The sequence below is a fragment of the Panthera tigris genome, chromosome E1 (assembly GCF_018350195.1).
Source record: "Panthera tigris isolate Pti1 chromosome E1, P.tigris_Pti1_mat1.1, whole genome shotgun sequence".
Classification (NCBI taxonomy): Eukaryota; Metazoa; Chordata; class Mammalia; order Carnivora; family Felidae; genus Panthera; species Panthera tigris.
In genome coordinates, this window is record NC_056673.1 from 23,336,889 (window position 1) to 23,354,408 (window position 17,520).

Consider the following 17,520-nt stretch of genomic DNA (forward strand, 5'->3'; position numbering starts at 1 on the left):
TGCAGTGAACTGTTGGTAGATGCTCAGAGTGTGTGTGCGTGTGCGCATGCGTGCACATGCATGTATGTACGTGCACACACACTAGTATGGTTAGTGTCCTTTGTGGCTCCATTCAGCTGGGTGCCGATTTCTGAATTCCTCAAGTGTGAAATTCATGTTACACTCAGATTATCCCATATTTGTCAGTAGAACTGGAACAGATCCACACTTTCAATACCAACATTCCCGCAGGACTGACAGCATTCTCTCCTTCTGCCAGAGGGATGCTCCCTTGTTCTAGAGCATGAATGCTCAAAGCAGCTGAGGGCTCATTCCTTCATTCGGGAAATATTCACAGTCCCAAGGCCCTCTGTGAGGCTCCGAGGAAGCAACAATGAGTAAAAAGTCATCCCTTCCTTTAAGAGGGAACAAGAAGTATCCTATTATCAGAACATTATGGTGCAGGGTGTCCGACTCCTGCTGTAAGAGTCTTGACTGCATGTAAAATACCAAGGGCGAAGCAGTTAACTATCAGAATGAATCAAAGCGAGTTCCACAGAGGAGATGGCATTTAACCCTCTTAAAAGATGTGGCATGGAGAAGAAGGGAAGAGCTTTCCTGGCAGAGGGAACAGCAGAAGCAAAAGCACAGAGGCAGGAGATGGCAGGGCCAATGTGACGAACGGCAGGTGCTCCGACATGGCTGTATGGGATGTCATGAGAGATGATACAAATAAGGCGAGCTGGAGTCACAAAGGCCCCATTCTGCTAGTCTTGGGTTGGGGGTTTTCCAGAAGGCAGCGAAGGGCCGTCATAGGTTTCCAAACAGGGCAGTGACGTGGTACAAGTTTGTTTGAGAAAGAAATCCCAAGCTCCAGCAGTGAGAAGAGTGCCTTGGAGGTGGTGCTGGTGCAGAAAGTGGAATGTGGAGACACTGGCTTCTGGAACCCACAAGCTTCTTTCACGTTTTGATGTGTTTGTCACTAGAGTCTAGCTGGGATGACGTTTACTGCTTATGCCGTGGTTCATAGGACCAGCGATGGGGGCATGGCCAATTAGTGACTTGATCCAGGAAGAGAGTGGAAGGTACGGGGCCACGTCTAGTGTTGTCATATCTCCTGTGGGGCCTCTGGGGCTGTTAACCTGGCATCTTTGGCATCGTAACCCAGAGCCCTTGTGGTATATTCATTTTCAGAGCTTGCAATGGTGAAGGAGGAAGGGAATGTGCTCCATTCCCCGAGCACAGTACCTGCCACATGATAGGTACTCAATAAAGTTTTGTAACCTCAGCCTCCTGAAAATGTCTTTTAAACAAAGACAGTCCCAAAGTAGAAGGAATGAGGTATCTTGTGCCAAACACATTCTGGGGACTTTCACATCCACTGAGTCGTTCATCTTCCTCCCCGTGACCCTAAGGGGCAGATACTGTTAACAGCAGAGAAACTGAAGCTTGGGGTGGTTAAGTAACTTCCCCAAGGCCACACAGCTAATCTGTGGTAGAGCCAGGATTCAAACCCAGGTTGCCTGGCTCCAGAGCCTCCTCCACTTTGGTTCTCCTTTGAAGTACCCTTCTGAGTTTGTGAAATACACAAGGACCTGGCCTCTTTCCTTCCTCTGACAAGAACACCTATTTCTGGGGGATCGCCAGTGGATACTTTGTGATACACCTTCCATCCCCTTTAAGGTGGCTACCTGATTACAGCCACTTTCTCTGGGTCCAGAGTGACTGCCAAACTCCTTGGTGGGAGAAGCACCGGTGGGGAAGGTTACAGGTGAATCTGGAGCTGGCAAGCAGCCCCACCAGCTCCCACCACACTCTGCAGTGAGAACAGCACCCCCCCACCCCCACCCCCAACAGTGGGCAGACCTCTGGCTCAGAGATGAGGAAGCTGAGCTCACCCAGGACACTGATGGCCGAGCTGAGATCAAACAGGGATGATCCCCTGCCTGCCAACCCAAAGCTGTCCCTTAGCCAGAGGCCTAGGCCCCTGTCTTTCTTTTTTTTTTTTTAAGTTTATTTATTTATTTATTTATTTTGAGAGAGAGAGAAAGCACAAGTGGGGGGGGGCAGAAAGTGAGAGAGAGAGAGAGAGAGAGAGAGAGAGAGAGAGAGAAAATCCCAAGCAAGCTCTACCCTGTTAGTGCAGAGCCAGATGCAGGGCTCTATCTCATGAACCTGAGCTGAAGTCCTATGCTTAACCACCCGAGCCACCCAGGCGCCCCAAGGCCCCTCTGTCTTTAAACAGAACAGCTCCACCCTTACATGAAGCTGTGCTGGGGGAGAAAACAAGGTTTGAAAACCACAGCAGCCTTGGGCTACCCTGGCTGGATTCTAACAAATGGCCCTTGACGCTCTTCTGCCAGGCTCCCTCCTAAAGAAGGCTTTGTTTCCTATGGGTATCCTTGGTTAATTATTTTTAAATACATAATTATGTAGCCTTCAGTAGGGGAGAAGCCTCCCTGTGACCCATATTTGATCACCAGAGGACGGGCCCTCTTCCTTTGGCCAAATTAAATAGGCTAAAACCAGAGTCTGTTTGACTTGAGGCTGAATCGATGATGGGGACAGGCTGGGAGGTGAACACACACCTGACTCCCAGCGTTATCACCACTCACTCAGGAGCAGAGCATCTTGGGGAGGTAAATAGCGGGCCGGGGAGTCAGAGAAAGCAAGAGAAAAACAAGGTGAAGTGCAGTCCCTCCAAAAGGAAAGAACGAGAAAACAGGAGCCAGGCTTGCCTCCCAAGTAGCTTCCAGGGCAAAACACATAAGTGGTTCTTCAGAGTAGGATTCTTGGGGAACTATGCTCCATGGACAGGTCATTCCATTCAGTACTTAGAATCTGCCCTAAGTTGCCTAGAATTCTAGAGTCTTAGGGCAAATATCCTGGGGTCCATCCCCATACTAGCTGCCTCCCGACCCATAGTTACCATTTCTTTAGCATCATGCTAGGAAACTTTTAGATATATTCTCTTATCCAGAAATTGCCCTGTGAAGGAAGTGTTCCCTCCATTTTATGAGAGGAGGCGAAGGCACAGAGAGAGAGAGAGAAGTAATTTTTCCAAGATCGAACATCTCCTAAGGGCAAAGTGGGATTTGAGCCTGAGTTTGTCTAGCTCCTGAGCCCACAGTCTTCCCACTGTCCCTCCTCAGAAAATTCTTCCTATTATTGCTTTGAAACCTGCCTCCCTCTTTTCTGTTGGATCTTCTCTGCCTCCTGAGCTCACAAGGCACAGATCTTTCTTCTTCTATGTCACAACACTGTGAGCTGTTGGATGTATCCTGCCAGGAGCCCAGTGGTAAATGTGAGTGGAGAAAAAAGACCCAGTGTGATCCAATGGGATGAATAGAGGGTAGGAGATAGGAGACGCAGGGACTGCAGATAGGTGTGGAGGACCGCGGGCAGGACTGGGGAGGGGGTGTTGGTTCAGAGGCAGGGGAGCCTTCCTCCTTTTAACCTCATGGCTCCTGTTCCCCCAAAAGTGTGGTGCCCCAGACCAATAACCACCAAATTCCAATTTGCCACCGTCACCCCCCACTGACAGCCCCTTGAATCAAAGGATGAGGACAGCAACCAATAGAGGAAGCCCATAGAGCATTCATCAAGCCACGCAGAGTCAAACACGTTGCTCTTGAAGGTTAGAACCCTGCCTTAGCATTTGTTTTCTTCCCAGCCCTCTTAAGCTCTAGGTCATATCAGCCTTGGGTAATGTCCTTTGGATGATGCCAGAAGACTGGTTTGGGTCTCCTCTTGGCAAGCTTCATCTTAGTGATTTGGAGGCTGCTGGTTATGGCAGCTTGCCTGGCCCCTGGGAAGGGGGGCTTTGTAGCCTCCTTGGGCAGGTGGGGCTCCAGGGGGAAGCAGGAAGCAGGACAGGGGGAAACAGACCAATAGAATCAGTATACTTTATACAGTAATGGTTTGTCTTGGGAAAGCTGGCAAAAGGAGAAGTGCAGCCAGATAGTTGGCCCACCCCTCCAAATAACTGCATGCCCAGAGCACTGGTCTCCCTCTCCTGCAGGTAGAAATAGGGTCCCCCAAACCTTTTTGTCAAGTCCAAAGTACAACACAAGAACACAGTCTTTGTAGGCTTTGAGCTTAGGGTGAGATGCCCCAGCTGCCCCCAGCTTTGTCTTTGTCTGTTTCACGGGCACATCTAGCAGGACTTGGACTCTGCAAACTGGGTCCAGGTTACTTGCACCCCTTCGGTCGCCTTCTCTGCCCAGTGCTTTTCCTTTCCTGAGCACAGACCTCTGTTTTGGTTCCTGAACCAGAGGGAGGGCCAGAGTAGTGAGGCTATAAACATGCTTGGTTCTCCCCTCCCTTGCAGACCTAACTGCAGTGGTTTACTAAAGCATCCACATCCTGCCTGTGTGTGCTGCCTGCCCCACCTCCTGGCAGACTCGCCTTCCCCTGGGCCCTGGAAGTCAGCCAAATGGGACCCCATCAAAGGAATGTGAGTTCCAGAGCCACAGACCCCCAGCTACAGCCCCATCCCTGACCTGTTCTGTCCGTGTGCAACACCCTCCCCACCCCCAGCCCCGGCCTCTTGTGCTCAGCCATAATAGTAGTGTGCAAAGACCGATGCCTTCCACTCTGGCTCTTACAGGGCTCCCTGGACAAGTGCCTCTTTGTAGGACGGGTCTACTCATGCTTTGCAGCCCCACATTGCCAAGAGATGCCAGGGAAACATTTCTAGAAGACATTTTGAAGAATACAAGAAATACTCTAGTTAGGAAGAGAAGGCCAATCTCAGCCCCCAAATCCTGCAAGAAGTATGCTGAAGCAAGAATAAGCAGCATCCTTTTGTCCACTCGCTCGTTCGTTTGTTCATTCATTCATTCATTCATTCCTCTGACAGATATTTATTGAGTGGTTACCAAGTGGCAAGGTACTGGGGATACAGCAATGAACAAAACAAAACAGATAAAAATGTCCTGCCCTCAAGGAGCTTACATTCCAAAATTAAGTAGAGTCCACTCTAGCCTTTACCGTGGAGAAAGCCAGCCAGTGTCTCTCATAGGAAACAGGGGAGGAAAAGGCAACTTTGGGTTCTTGTCATCCACTGTGTGAAAACAAGGGGAGTCAAATGTGTGTTCCAGGGCCCTGGGGGCACTCATGTCTGCTGTTGGGTCTGTCTTGTTTTGCAGGAGTCCGCTACAGCCAGCAGGGAAACAATGAGGTCACTTCCTCCTCAACAATCAGTCACCATGGCAACAATGCCATGGTGACCAGCCAGTCTGTTTTACAGCAAGTCTCTCCAGCCAGTCTGGACCCTGGCCACAATCTCCTCTCACCTGATGGTAAAATGGTGAGTACACCTGGGCCATTGTAGCTCTGGAGCTGATAAGATAAGAGGCAAAACAAACACAACTTCTCACAAGGCCTGCCTCAAACAATGAGCCATTGTAGCCCCGGAGGGGAAAACGGGGGCTGTCCAGAGTTGGGACGGAAAGGTAGAGCTGGTGACCCAGCCTTTGGCGGGTGGAAGAGGTGTTCGGTTTGAACCTAGCCAATAAATCTGACAGAGTCCTGCTCTCATTTTATTGATTGAATGCCTCATAAAGGAGCAAGCCGGGTGGGACGCTGTTTGTTTTGGGGCAGGCAATGACATTTGTGTTGATAAAATGTTTATTCGTAACACCACCCCCCAAGGCCTCCAAAGCCAGTCTTTTAACCTTAGAGAGTATTTCACTTTGAAACAAGCCCCCTCTTTCTCTTCACCACACCCTGGTGCCGGCAAGGAGAGAAATTAAGTCAGGATGTAGTGGGTGGCAGGAGATGGAGAGAGGCTTCTTGAACTGGGACATCAGGTGGTATGTCAGTGCAGAGCAGGGCACAAAATGGCGGTGGGGCGGGGCAGGGCGAGGTGAGGCTTACAAGGAAAGTGAGAAGCACCGACTTTGAAGTTCCAGTGACCCGGTTCAAATCCCAGCTCTAGCATTTAATAGCTGTGTAGCCTTGGGCAGGTTACTGAACCACTCTCCGTCTCAAACGGGCATAATAACAGTGCGGTTGTTGGGGGGAACAACTGTGATAACAAGGGAAATACTCAGCACCGTGTTAAATATTCAAGAAGTGACTGGTGTTATTGTTAATGTCAGTGTTCCTCTCTTTAACTGAAGTTTTCTACAATCATAACCACAGCCCACACCCAGATGTAAGTTTAGCACACTTGGCGAGGAATAGACTCTTTTTGAATTTGAATTTTCAAGGCTCTCATTCTCTAACAGCACGAGTGCAGGGGAGCGCAGCCCCGGAGAGAAACAAGCATTACGACACGAGTAAGGGCAGGAAATGGAAAACTTTATTCTTTGGGTCATGCTCCATGTTTCAGTGGGGGGGTTGGGGGGGAGGAGCTGCAGGTTCCTGGCTTCCACGCTCAAGGTGGAGCCGCACACATTCCCTCAAGGTGTCTGACCCAGGGGCAGGTGGGGGCCGGCGTGGGGGAAGGGGACGGGGAGCAGATGCCATTTTAGACCTTGACGTGTGTGCTGTGTAGGCAACACAGGAATGGTGAGTCACAGGTGATTGAGTCCCCAGCTCCCTGGAGGAAAAACAAAGTGTAGTTTCCAAGAGGAGTGCTGGCTCGGCCAACTCTCGTCTCGGGGACGCGAGCTGCTTTCCCTGGTAGTGGTCTGTGCAAACAAAAATGAAAAGGCGCTCCTGAGGGAGGCATTTTGTAGCCCCCTTTCCCTCCCCTCATCCCTTATGCCTTTTCTTCATGAAAAACCGTTTGTGTGGCTACTTTGTAAGAGGCACAGACAAGTCTTCATGAGTCACTTTGAGACCCAAACAGGTTAAGAGTAAGGATTGCCCAAGCTGCCCTGGGGAAGAGGGTCTTGTGGAAGAAGTCTTGACTTCTCAGTGCATGAAATCCTTCAAGTCTCTGCTTCTATTGCTTGAAGGTCCTTGGGGTTTCCCTTGCACCCTCCTGCTCTTTTTCCTAAGAGGCAAGTGGCCTCACCCCAAGCCGGGGCTGCTCCAAAGGCAGCCTGCAGACACACTTTCTGCTTCCTGTTCTGCTCAGCAGTGCCCTAATGGCCAGTATATTATTGGATTGATGATTGACCAAGAGAGCACACCTCAACGTTAGCAAACACCTGGAAGCTTGTTTGCAGGGACTAGCTTTTTACTAGTCTCCAACACCCTGGTTCATATGTTATGTCACTATTACTGGATGCCCAAATTCAAGAATCTGTTTTCTGTTAATATCTAACAGGTGCATCACAGATTGTGGTCCACCAAGGCAAGAGTGGAGTATGGTTAAAAATAACACGGGCAAGAGAACCAGTGTGTGTAAGCCTTGGGCTCAGCAATCAGATGGATATGTTGCTTAACTTTAGCTTCCTCATCTATAAAATGGGGGGTAATAATGCCTGCGTCATGGGGTTGGTGTGAGGGCTGCTTATAGCTCCGCTGTCGTTTGGGTAAGCCCCATGTGAGGAGTGACAATCTCTTGTGTACTAACTGTCAGTGGGACGTGAATTGGAAATCTTACCCCAGTAATTAGTTTGGGAAATGCTGCTGATCATTTGAGCTTTCTTTTGCACTATCTGTCCCCTCTCCCATACCCAAATGCATTGACAAAAAGCTGGCCAGATTTAGGGTTGCAGTTTGTGTATGTTGAACCTTGTTGTTGTTTTTTTCATAGATAATTTTTTCAATGTTTGTTTATTTTTGAGAGAGAGACAGAGCATGAAAGGGGAGGGGCAGAGGGAGAGGGAGACACAGAATCTGAAGCAGGCTCCAGGCTCTGAGCTGTCAGCATAGACACGGGGCTCGAACTCATGAATGTTGAGATCCTGAGCTGAATTCAGGTACTTAACCTACTGAGCCACCGAGGTGCCCCTCTCCTTTTTTTTTTTTTTCAAAAGCACATACTGGGGTGCCTGGCTGGCTCCATCAGTGGAGCATGTGGCTTTTGATCTCAGGGTCGTGAGTTTGAGCCCCACACTGGGTGTAGAGTTTACTTAAAAAATAATAATAATAATTAAAAAGCACATTCTGGATTCTTTCACATTGAAGCAGTATAGCCTAACAGTGAAAAACCTTGGCGGCAAATGGCCTGCTTTCAATACCAACACCACTTCTTGTGCAAATTTCTTCACTTCTTCAGCTTCAGTTTCCTTGTCCACAATGTAGGGGCAATAACACTAACCTCTTAGGCTGTAGGCAGTAAAGCACTTAACATAGGTGAAAGTTCTGCAAATGGCAGCATTCATGTAATTCAAACCCAGCTGCGTCCTTGGCAGCCCCGGGCTTCCTTCAGTCTTGGTGACAAATAGAAAAGAATGGTTGCATTTTAGTGGGAAGGCACTTGACCAAGGTTACCCCCAAACAGTAAGTATTTGAACTCTAGTAAAACTGAGTTTGAATTCTGGCTTCCTCACTCACTAGTCAAGGGACCTAGTGTTAGTCTTGCAACTCTTCGGGGGATCAGACTCTTAATCTGTAACACAGGGGCAGTGATAATAATGCCCTCCCTAGCTGTGTCGATACCTATTGAGGACAGTCAGTGGAAGCACATTACAGACTCTGAAGCCATGCACATTTAAGTTGTTTTTATCGTCGGCATCTGCGTTTGTCTTTCACCATTAAAATCAAACATTGAAACAGGAGAGATTACCGTCACTTCATTGACTTTCTCCAAAGGACTACATTACCCAAAGGAAGTCCGAAGGCAGGTTACTGATTTTTTTTTTTTAATGACTCTGACATTTTGAAAAACAAGTCCAGCAAACAGGCTGGTTCTCTCTTGTTTGATGTGGTCGGAATTCCTTCTTGGTCACGTGACCCCCCCCCCCAACTCCTTTCTCGATGCCCATTTTAAAAACACAAACAAACCTGTTTGGTTTTTTTCTTTCTTTCTTTTTCAAATTAACCTTGGAAGCTCTGTGGCTGACCAGGTCAAGGTGGGAGAAAGTGTCTTACCTGGGTGCTGGTGTGCGACCTATAATTTGACAAGCTCTGGGAGGAAGGGCAACTGAGTTACTCAGACACTGAATGTTTGTATCCTAACCCTAAAACGTTTCCCAGTGGTCCTGATACCATCAAGAATGTCTGGAGCAGTTCACAATGATGGGAGACCTCTATTTTCCTTCCTTCCTTCTTTCTTTTCTTCCTCCTTTCTCCCTCCCTCCCTTCTTTCCTTCCTTCCTTCTTCCCTCCCTTCCTTCCTTCCTCCCTCCCTCCCTCCTTTTCTTCCTTCCTTCCTGATTTTATTTTTAAGTAATCTCTACACCCAACGTGGGGCTTGAACTTACAACCCCGAGATCAAGAGTCATGTGTTCCACCAACAGAGCCAGCTAGGTGGCCTGAGACACCCTTTCTTAATAATTTTAGAAATTATTTTAAAACTGTAAGTATTAAAATGCTTCATCACCAAAAGTGGGTGTGGGTGTGTGTGAAAGTGATAGCTCCTTATAATTAATGGGGAAACACTGGAAGCATTTCTGAAAACATCAGAATCAAAGCAAGCACATCTATTACAGCTGTTACTGTTTGATACTATTTAGAAAGTTCTAACCAATGCAATAGACATGTACACATATGAGTACTAGCAAGGAAGAGACCCTATCAGCACATGTGCTTGTGATGTCATTATACGTTTGGAGAAATGAAGAAAATCAATAAGGAAAAGACACTATTAGGAATAAATAAAAGGATTCGATCCCCCCCCCCAAAAAAGGATGTATGAAGTAAACACGTGAAAATCAGTAGCTTTCTCTTACTAACCTATCACTAAAATATAATGGTGAAACAGAATGGGGGCACCTGGGGCCGAGGGCTTATTGTTTAGTAGCTTTCTCATTACAACATCAGTTCCTTGACCAAAAAATAAAAAATAAAAATCTTTTAATGGATAGTGGAGATTTGGAAAAGGTAGAGAAGCCCAATGATGTCTGATCCCCCTGCAACCCTTGATAAGAATTGCAGGGGTGGGGAAAGTTTCTCTCTAAAAGAAGTTCTCTAAAAGAACTCAAATTCTAGAGGCAGACAGACCTGTGTTTGAATACCAGATATACCATTTACTAGGTTATTGGATCTTAGGCATTATACATATCTACTCTGACCCTTGGTTTTTTTCATCAGGGAAACAGGGATGGCAGAAGTATCTGCCTTATGGAACTATCATGAAGTTTGTAAGTTAATGTACAAGTGGTACTTAATGGAGCCTGTAGTCCGTGAAAGCTTTCTTGCACTTCTGCCTGGTCCCCAGTCTGCTCTCCCAGAGCATTTCTTCAGTTATTATTTTTAGCAGCCATGTGTCTTTAGCACCAATAATATACAAGGTACAGAGCAGAACAGAGGATACTTCCAAATTAAGCAAGTGATAGTCCTCTAATACCCCATGGGCAGAAGAATGTCTAAGGCAGGCTAGGAACTCAGAGATAGTCAACCAATGAGGGGCACCTGGGTGGCTCAATCAGTTGAGCCTCCAACTTTGGCTCAGGTCATGATCTCATGGGTTGTGGATTCGAGCCCCACATTGGGCTGGCAGCTCAGAGCCTGGAGCCTGCTTCGTATTCTGTGTCTCCTCTCTCTGTCGTTCCCCTGCTTGCACTCTGTCTCTCAAAAATAAATAAATGTTAAAAATATTTTTTACTTAAAAGAAAAAAAGATAGTCAACCACTGGAAGCACCATAGGGAAGGGATTATTGGGTATTTTACTTCTCTATCTCCAGCATCTAGAAATGTGCCTCAGTGTATGCTTAATAATTTTTACTGAATGAATGAATGAATGAATGAATGAGCTGTGCCAAGGAATTGCTCAGTCATGTCATTAAAAAAAATTTTTTTTTTCTGTCAGCACAGAACCCAATGCGGGGCTCAAACCCACAGACCGCGAGATCATGACCTGAGCCAAAGTCAGTCGCTTAACCGACTGAGCCCCTAGGTGCCCTGAGTTATGTCAATTTGGACACTGCTTTTTGCAATCCCAGCTCCACTCATGGTGTTTTTGTTTTTTCTCTCCAGCAGATCTCAGTCTCAGGAGGTGGTCTGCCCCCCGTCAGCACCTTGACGAATATCCACAGCCTGTCCCACCATAATCCCCAGCAATCTCAAAACCTCATCATGACCCCCCTCTCTGGAGTCATGGCCATTGCACAAAGTAAGTTCTGTTCTTGGTCAGAAAACTTCGGGGGTAGGTAAGGAGAAGTGTGGGAAGTAAGTCAACCTGAGTTTCAAAACAGTTCCTAGCAGACCCCCTTCAAACTCACCCACCACTTGTAGGATTTGATTCCACTTGTTTAGTTCCTTTTCTCTCTCCTCAACCATATTTGGATTGTTTAGCCTAAAGAAAGAGAAAATAACAGAATCAAGGTGAATATTGGGCACAACTCACCAGCTGTACATCCTGGGGCAAATCATTAACCTTAATGAGGTTCTGTTTCCTCATCTGTAAAATGGGTTGCTGAGGTGATTAAATAATAGTGTGTAGAAACATGCTTGCCAATCTATAAGGCGTGAGTATGTATAATATCATAGCTTATACTTTTGTCTAGTGTTCATTTCGACCACTAAGTTTACGGTGGATTTTCCACAAAGTTATGCTGATGTTTCTTTGTGTTGGCAAAGATGGAACAACAATGGGCTTCCTTCTAAACAGGGAATTTCATGTGGTCATGGGACGCCTGTTTGCCCAGTGGTGCAAGTCCAGTGAGAGGGAGCTCTGAGGGAAACTGGCGGAGCATCTCCGAGTCTTTAAGGAGAAACATGGCTGGAGACTGGTGAATGGATCAGGTCCTCCCAGGTCTAGGAGGCCCTCATTCCACATCCTCACAGATGGGCCAGTTCAGGGCATGGGAAGGCTGACTGGGGCCATGTCTGTGGATGGCTCTCTCAGAATCCTAATGTGGATGAGTGTTCAGTGTATTCTCAGCTCAGTCGTGACAGCTAAGGCCAAGTCACCACTGTGACCCTGGGAAGCGCTCCCAAGAAGTCTCAGGAGGGATCGAAGGAAGGCGCATTGCTCATCTTTGTTTTAACTGACATTGTTCCTCTGCCCTTGTGGCTGCACCGACTCCTCTGTATTTTATCACCTTTTCCTGTTTCTCTCTTCTCTCTCTCTAAATCAGCCCCAGCAAAGTAGCAACTCATCCCTTCTGAGGAGACGGCTTATGTGTTCTTTGAGGGCAAAACAGGGCTGGGCCTACGGGAGGCACGGCTTTCCTGAGTATGTGTGGCTCTCACTGTATCCTCAACTGCTCAGAAATGGATGTACCCAGGGGCGCCTGGGTGGCTCAGTAGGTGAGCGTCCGACTTCAGCTCAGGTCATGATGTCACGGTCTGTGCGTTCGAGCCCCACATCGGACTCTGTGCTGACAGCTCAGAGCCTGGAGCCTGCTTCGGATTCTGTGTCTCTCTCTGCCCTCCCCCACCCCCCGCCCACTCTGTCTCTCTCTGCCTCTGAAAATTAAACCTTAAAAAAAAATTTTTTTTAAAGAAATGGTTGCACCCTGCATTTCTTTGCAGAGAGAAATGGGAGTTGAGAAGCATTTAGAGGGCTTACCAAATAAAAATTTATTTTGAACTTACTGCCTTTTCACAGGAATATGGTAACCAGACTAACACCAGGGTTTGAGAATGAGATAGGATATCTAAACCCAGCTTGCTCGCCTTCTAGAAGATTTGAGTAAAAGACCCATGAGTAAGATATGCCACCTCTTTATTTCCACAACCAAAATGATACACGAACCATCCCACTTGCCTCTTTTCTTCCCACATCAAGCTTTGGCCGACAGCTACACAATTACATATTTTCTTTTTTTTTTAATTTTTTTTTTAATGTTTTTATTTATCTTTGAGACAGAGAGAGACAGAGCATGAGCAGGGGAGGGGCAGAGAGAGGGGGAGACACAGAATCCGAAGCAGGCTCCAGGCTCTGAGCTGCCAGCACAGAGCCCGATGCAGGGCTTGAACTCACGGAGTGTGAGATCATGACCTGAGCTAAGTCAGACGGACGCTCAACCGACTGAACCACCCACGCGCCCCCACAATTACATATTTTCTTAGGCACTATCTGAACTAAAATTTTTCCTGGAGCTATCCCATATTTTTTAATCTCGTTCCTCCTAATCTCCTCACCCACACTTGTCTACCTTCTCACTGTAGTCCTAATCTACTGCAGGTGGGCAGCACCAGAGTGTAGGTGGCCCTTGGAAGGGTGTGCGTGTGCGTGCGTGCGTGTGCTTGGAGTGGAGGGAGCATGAACAATGGTGAGCGTCAACAGAAAACCCAGCTGAGACACATGGTCCTACCCTACAGAGTGTCAGGATGAATAATTACTGCAGGCACCTTCATGTGCCCAACTGTTGGGTTGAGTGTGTGGGTCCTGCCTGGGGACCACAGAGGCCCATGGAGAAGTGATAGCAAAGGCCCCAGCACTGCCGACTCCTCACACTCTCTTCATCCCCTGGGCTGCACAACATGCTTCTTGGGCAGGAACCAGTGCGCAGAAAGCAGGGGAAAAGGCCACGAGTCACACTTCGCGGGAGCTAGGATGACATCAGTGGCTCTGGATCCTGGAATTGAGGCACAGCAGCATCACAGACGGTGTTGAAAATAAGATTCCTGGGCCTCACCTCGGAAGGTTCTGACTCATTAAGTCTTGGGTGGGGCGGAGGAATGTGTATTTCTTAAAGAGCTCCCCCAGATGACTCTAAAGCACAGGCAGGTTTCAGAACTGTGCCCTCAAATGTCATCCACTCTAGGCAGGGTAATTTGCTTTTCTGGGCAGGGATTTCCCGAAAGAGCAGCTGTAATGGGCTCCCCGGGGGAACAGCAAGCATCTGGGGCCTCCCAGGAGACTGAGACCACAGTGGAAGGCAGGAGAGGGAAACAGGATATCAGGGTATCAGGTGAGCCCCTGGGGAATGGGAGATAGTGCTGGTCTGAGGGCGATCAGAGGACCTGGCCCCATCCCCACCCAGGGAAGCCAGGAGGGGGCTTCTTCCTTCACTTCCGCTCAGGAGCCTTGCCTTTTAGGGTTCTGATAACAGTATCAGCTAAAGCCCTGAGTAAGCAGCAGCTGAGGTCTTTGTGCTATCTCCCTGGAGGACTTCCCACAAACCCACTTCTGGAACCCTCTCTGTTTCAGGAAAGGCTCTCGAGTTGTCCCTTCTACACTTGCCTAGACACCTTTTTCTGGATTTTCTTCTTCCCTCCCATCCTGCCCCCCATTTCACAGAAAGCATGGTCAAAGGAACATTGACAGCCCCAGGAAAGAGGTCAGGGTGTCTTGCCCCTGATCCCCTCATCCCTACTCATACTCTGCCTCAGCTGTCTCCCCCACACTCCTGCCCAGAGATGTGGGACCAGGGACCCAGTCTCTGTAGTGCCGGCCCTGGTTCTGAAGAGGCTTCAGGACACAGGCATGGAGCAGTACCACAGAAGCCTCCCACCCCCAGAACAGAAAGATGGCAAGAACCACTGTAAACTGTCAACCTTTCACTTACGACTCAGTAAGTGAGTCGTACCTCCTCCCAGTACCTGGACCTCTGGATGCCACAAGCCCCGTGCCACTGGATGAGTTACATCCACTTCATAGAACTGGCTGAGGTCTGCTGTTTTTCCTGCTCTCTGCTATCGGCAAGAGAATGAGCACCTGACCTCTGTCGGGGTCTTTGCACAAGTCCACTAAATGAGGGTGTTCTGGCTTCGTACTCCTAGGACTGTGGAGGTGGTTTTGTTGTTTTGTCGAAATGTGAGTTCCTGATCACTCCTGCCCTCTGCTGGACAGACAGGCCTGGGCACTAATCTGCCTCCTTTAAGTGCCCTGAGGGCACCGGGCAGCCCTCTCAGGGAGTTGGGCCTGGAGGGAGTGGGCAAGTAGAGGCAGCTTTCCCAGGGCCCTGGCAACCTCAAGTTTGGGAGGTGCCGGGTGACTTTGGGAGACTCTCACACCTCAGATCTGTGTAAGCCCATTTCCATCTACAACTCACTGTGGAATGTCAGCAGGTCGATCTCTCCAAGCCTCAGTTTCTTTGTCTGTATAACGGATCTAGAAAGTCGTTTCCTGTGCAATCTCTCAAGCAAAGCTCAGCCTTGCCTGGCTCACAGCAGGGGCTCGGTGGGTGACCTCATCCATGCACTCAACCCTCCCCTTCCCGGAAGCCACCTCTGATCTTTCCTTCTTGCTCCCACAGGCCTCAACACCTCCCAAGCACAGAGCGTCCCTGTCATCAACAGTGTGGCTGGCAGCCTGGCCGCCCTGCAGCCTGTCCAGTTCTCCCAGCAGCTACACAGCCCTCACCAGCAGCCCCTCATGCAGCAAAGCCCCGGCAGCCACATGACTCAGCAGCCCTTCATGGCAGCCGTGACTCAGCTACAGAACTCCCACAGTAAGGACGCAGGCGGGTTGGGGGGGTGGGGCGGAGGTACCAGCAAGGGCCCCCTACGCAACCCACCTCTGCCCTCTCTGGATCTGTACTTGCTTGGAAGTATACTGATTTGGTCACTTTTCTCTACCTGTTATCAACCCAGACAGTGTCTCAGCATGACCTTCCTGTGGTCTGTGCCTTTCCTAGATCCCCCCCGCCCAATTCCTGGGGGGTGGGCAGGTTTGAAGAGGACAGTTGAGGGCCCACTTTACACAAGTGGAGTTGGAGAAAGAAAGCAGGGTGTAGCACATGTGTGGGACACATGCCACCGTTGCCCACTTTGGTACCCATGGAAGATATCACCGATCAGTCACAGTACCTTTTCCTGATGAGCCTCAACTTAGCCTTTTCAATCTGAAAGTCTGAGCAGCCATTACCAGATGGCAAGAGTGGGAATGCAATTTGCATCCCATGTGCCCTCCCTGAAATTGAAGAATCTTCTAGAATCCCCGTGCTCTCCAATTTACACACCCCGAACATCTCGAATTGAGAATCATGAGCACAGGTGGAAAATGCCATCTGCATGCCATCCTGGATAAGGAATATTAGCACTTCTCCCCTCCCCCAACCCCCCTCCCCCCCCCAGTTCTCATATCCTATTTCTATACCTACTCTCAGTCCTGTCTTTCAGCCACTTATTTCCCACCCACAGCCAGCCACTAGATCTCTGCCCTCCACCCTGAGCCCCAGGCCCCCAGCCCTCTGGCCATGTCAGGATACAGCCCCTGGCCTACAAGTCTGGGGAGAAATCATGGCAGGCACCATCCCACAGGAACACCAGAGAAGTCTCTGTAATAGAGTGATCATCTCTTGGAGTCAGACACACCTAGACTTAAATCCTGGTCCTGAGACTTACCAGTTGTGTAGCCATTGGTTAGTTACTTAGCCACTCTCTGGGCCTCAATTTTCCTCATCTGTAAAATGGAAATAATAATGTAGAGTGATAATGGAGATGAAGTAAGACTTGGTATGAACCGTGTTTGGTGAGCATAAGAGTGAAAGAAATGCAAGTCATTGTTTATTAAGGGAGTTTTTAATAAGAGGAGGCAGGAATGGGGAAGGGGAGTTTTGTTTCTCCCCAGCTGCCTCAATCGGAACCATGGGTCTAAGGAAGAGCAACCAAGTTCGGCCTTCTATCCTCAGGCTCTGTCCCCGCCTCAGGCCTGTGGAGCTTGTTTCTATGCACCATCTCACATTCCAATCACATTTTTTTTTTTTTTTTTGTGGCTTTAAAAAAAAATCTGCCATAGCCTGTAGCAGAGTCTGGGACCATATGTCATACCCCACTTTCTGTCTTTTCAGGGCCTGGCAATATGCCCCCAATTGTCCCTGCCCCCTCACCTGGGCAGGATTCCTCAGTGGCCAGGCCTAGGTGGGACAGCCAGACACTGGTCACCAGTGACCTGTGGACCACCAAGGCCCAACTAGGGGCCCCCGGACCAGGAAATAACCGGCCTCCCTCCACAGGAAGGACAAGCTGGGCTGGCAAGTGGTGACATCTACCCCATTCCCTACTAGAGGATGCTTTGGTAGAGAATAAACTGCTCCCTCCCTCATGGCCCAACAGCCACATGCTTCTGTTAGGTCATATGACCTGGAGTTTATATGAATCTAATGGTCAGTTACAGAACTCAAAAGGTTCTAGACTTGGTGAACAAGTACTGTTAAAGCTAAAAACCGAGTCACATGCTCCTGGAGGTTTTATTTGAATCTTGTCTCCCTTCGTCATCCTTCCTATTTCTGCGATGGCATGAGGTGACATACGATGTCATTTTAGTGCAGTCTGGAACAACCCAGATTCATATAATTATTTATAATTGTATAATTGTTGATTATACAATTAACTATATCCATGTCTAATTATCATTGTTAATTCATTTATAATTGCTTGCATGAGGCCAGGTGCTTGAGTCATGGCAGATACAACAAGCATGCGCTGGCCAGCTCGTTTATGTTTGCTAACTGCTTAGAACTTTTTTTTTTTTGTCTTAAAATCTCTGATGCGTCACATATGCCTGAGGGGGCCACTTGTTGATGTCTGGGCACCTAACATTTTATTGAAAGTCAGGAGAACACGGAGCGCCTGGGTGGCTCCGTCGGTTGGGTGTCCGACTTCGGCTCGGGTCATGATCTCACGGTCCGTGAGTTCGGGCCC

At 48.5% G+C, this 17,520-nt stretch overlaps 1 protein-coding gene across 5 annotated transcripts in view; it reads left to right on the plus strand.

The window, feature by feature from the left end:
* HNF1B (HNF1 homeobox B) overlaps positions 1–17,520 on the plus strand; it is a 53,382-nt gene that overhangs the window by 26,430 nt on the left and 9,432 nt on the right. For 2 of the 5 annotated variants that reach the window (XM_015543751.2, XM_015543752.2), the window contains exons 5-7: positions 5,130–5,290; positions 10,960–11,095; positions 15,132–15,326. In XM_015543751.2, coding sequence (XP_015399237.1) covers positions 5,130–5,290; positions 10,960–11,095; positions 15,132–15,326 — 492 coding nt within the window. The remainder of the gene's footprint in view (positions 1–5,129; positions 5,291–10,959; positions 11,096–15,131; positions 15,327–17,520) is intronic. The other 3 variants (XM_007096034.3, XM_007096035.3, XM_015543753.2) reach the window with 2 other exon arrangements.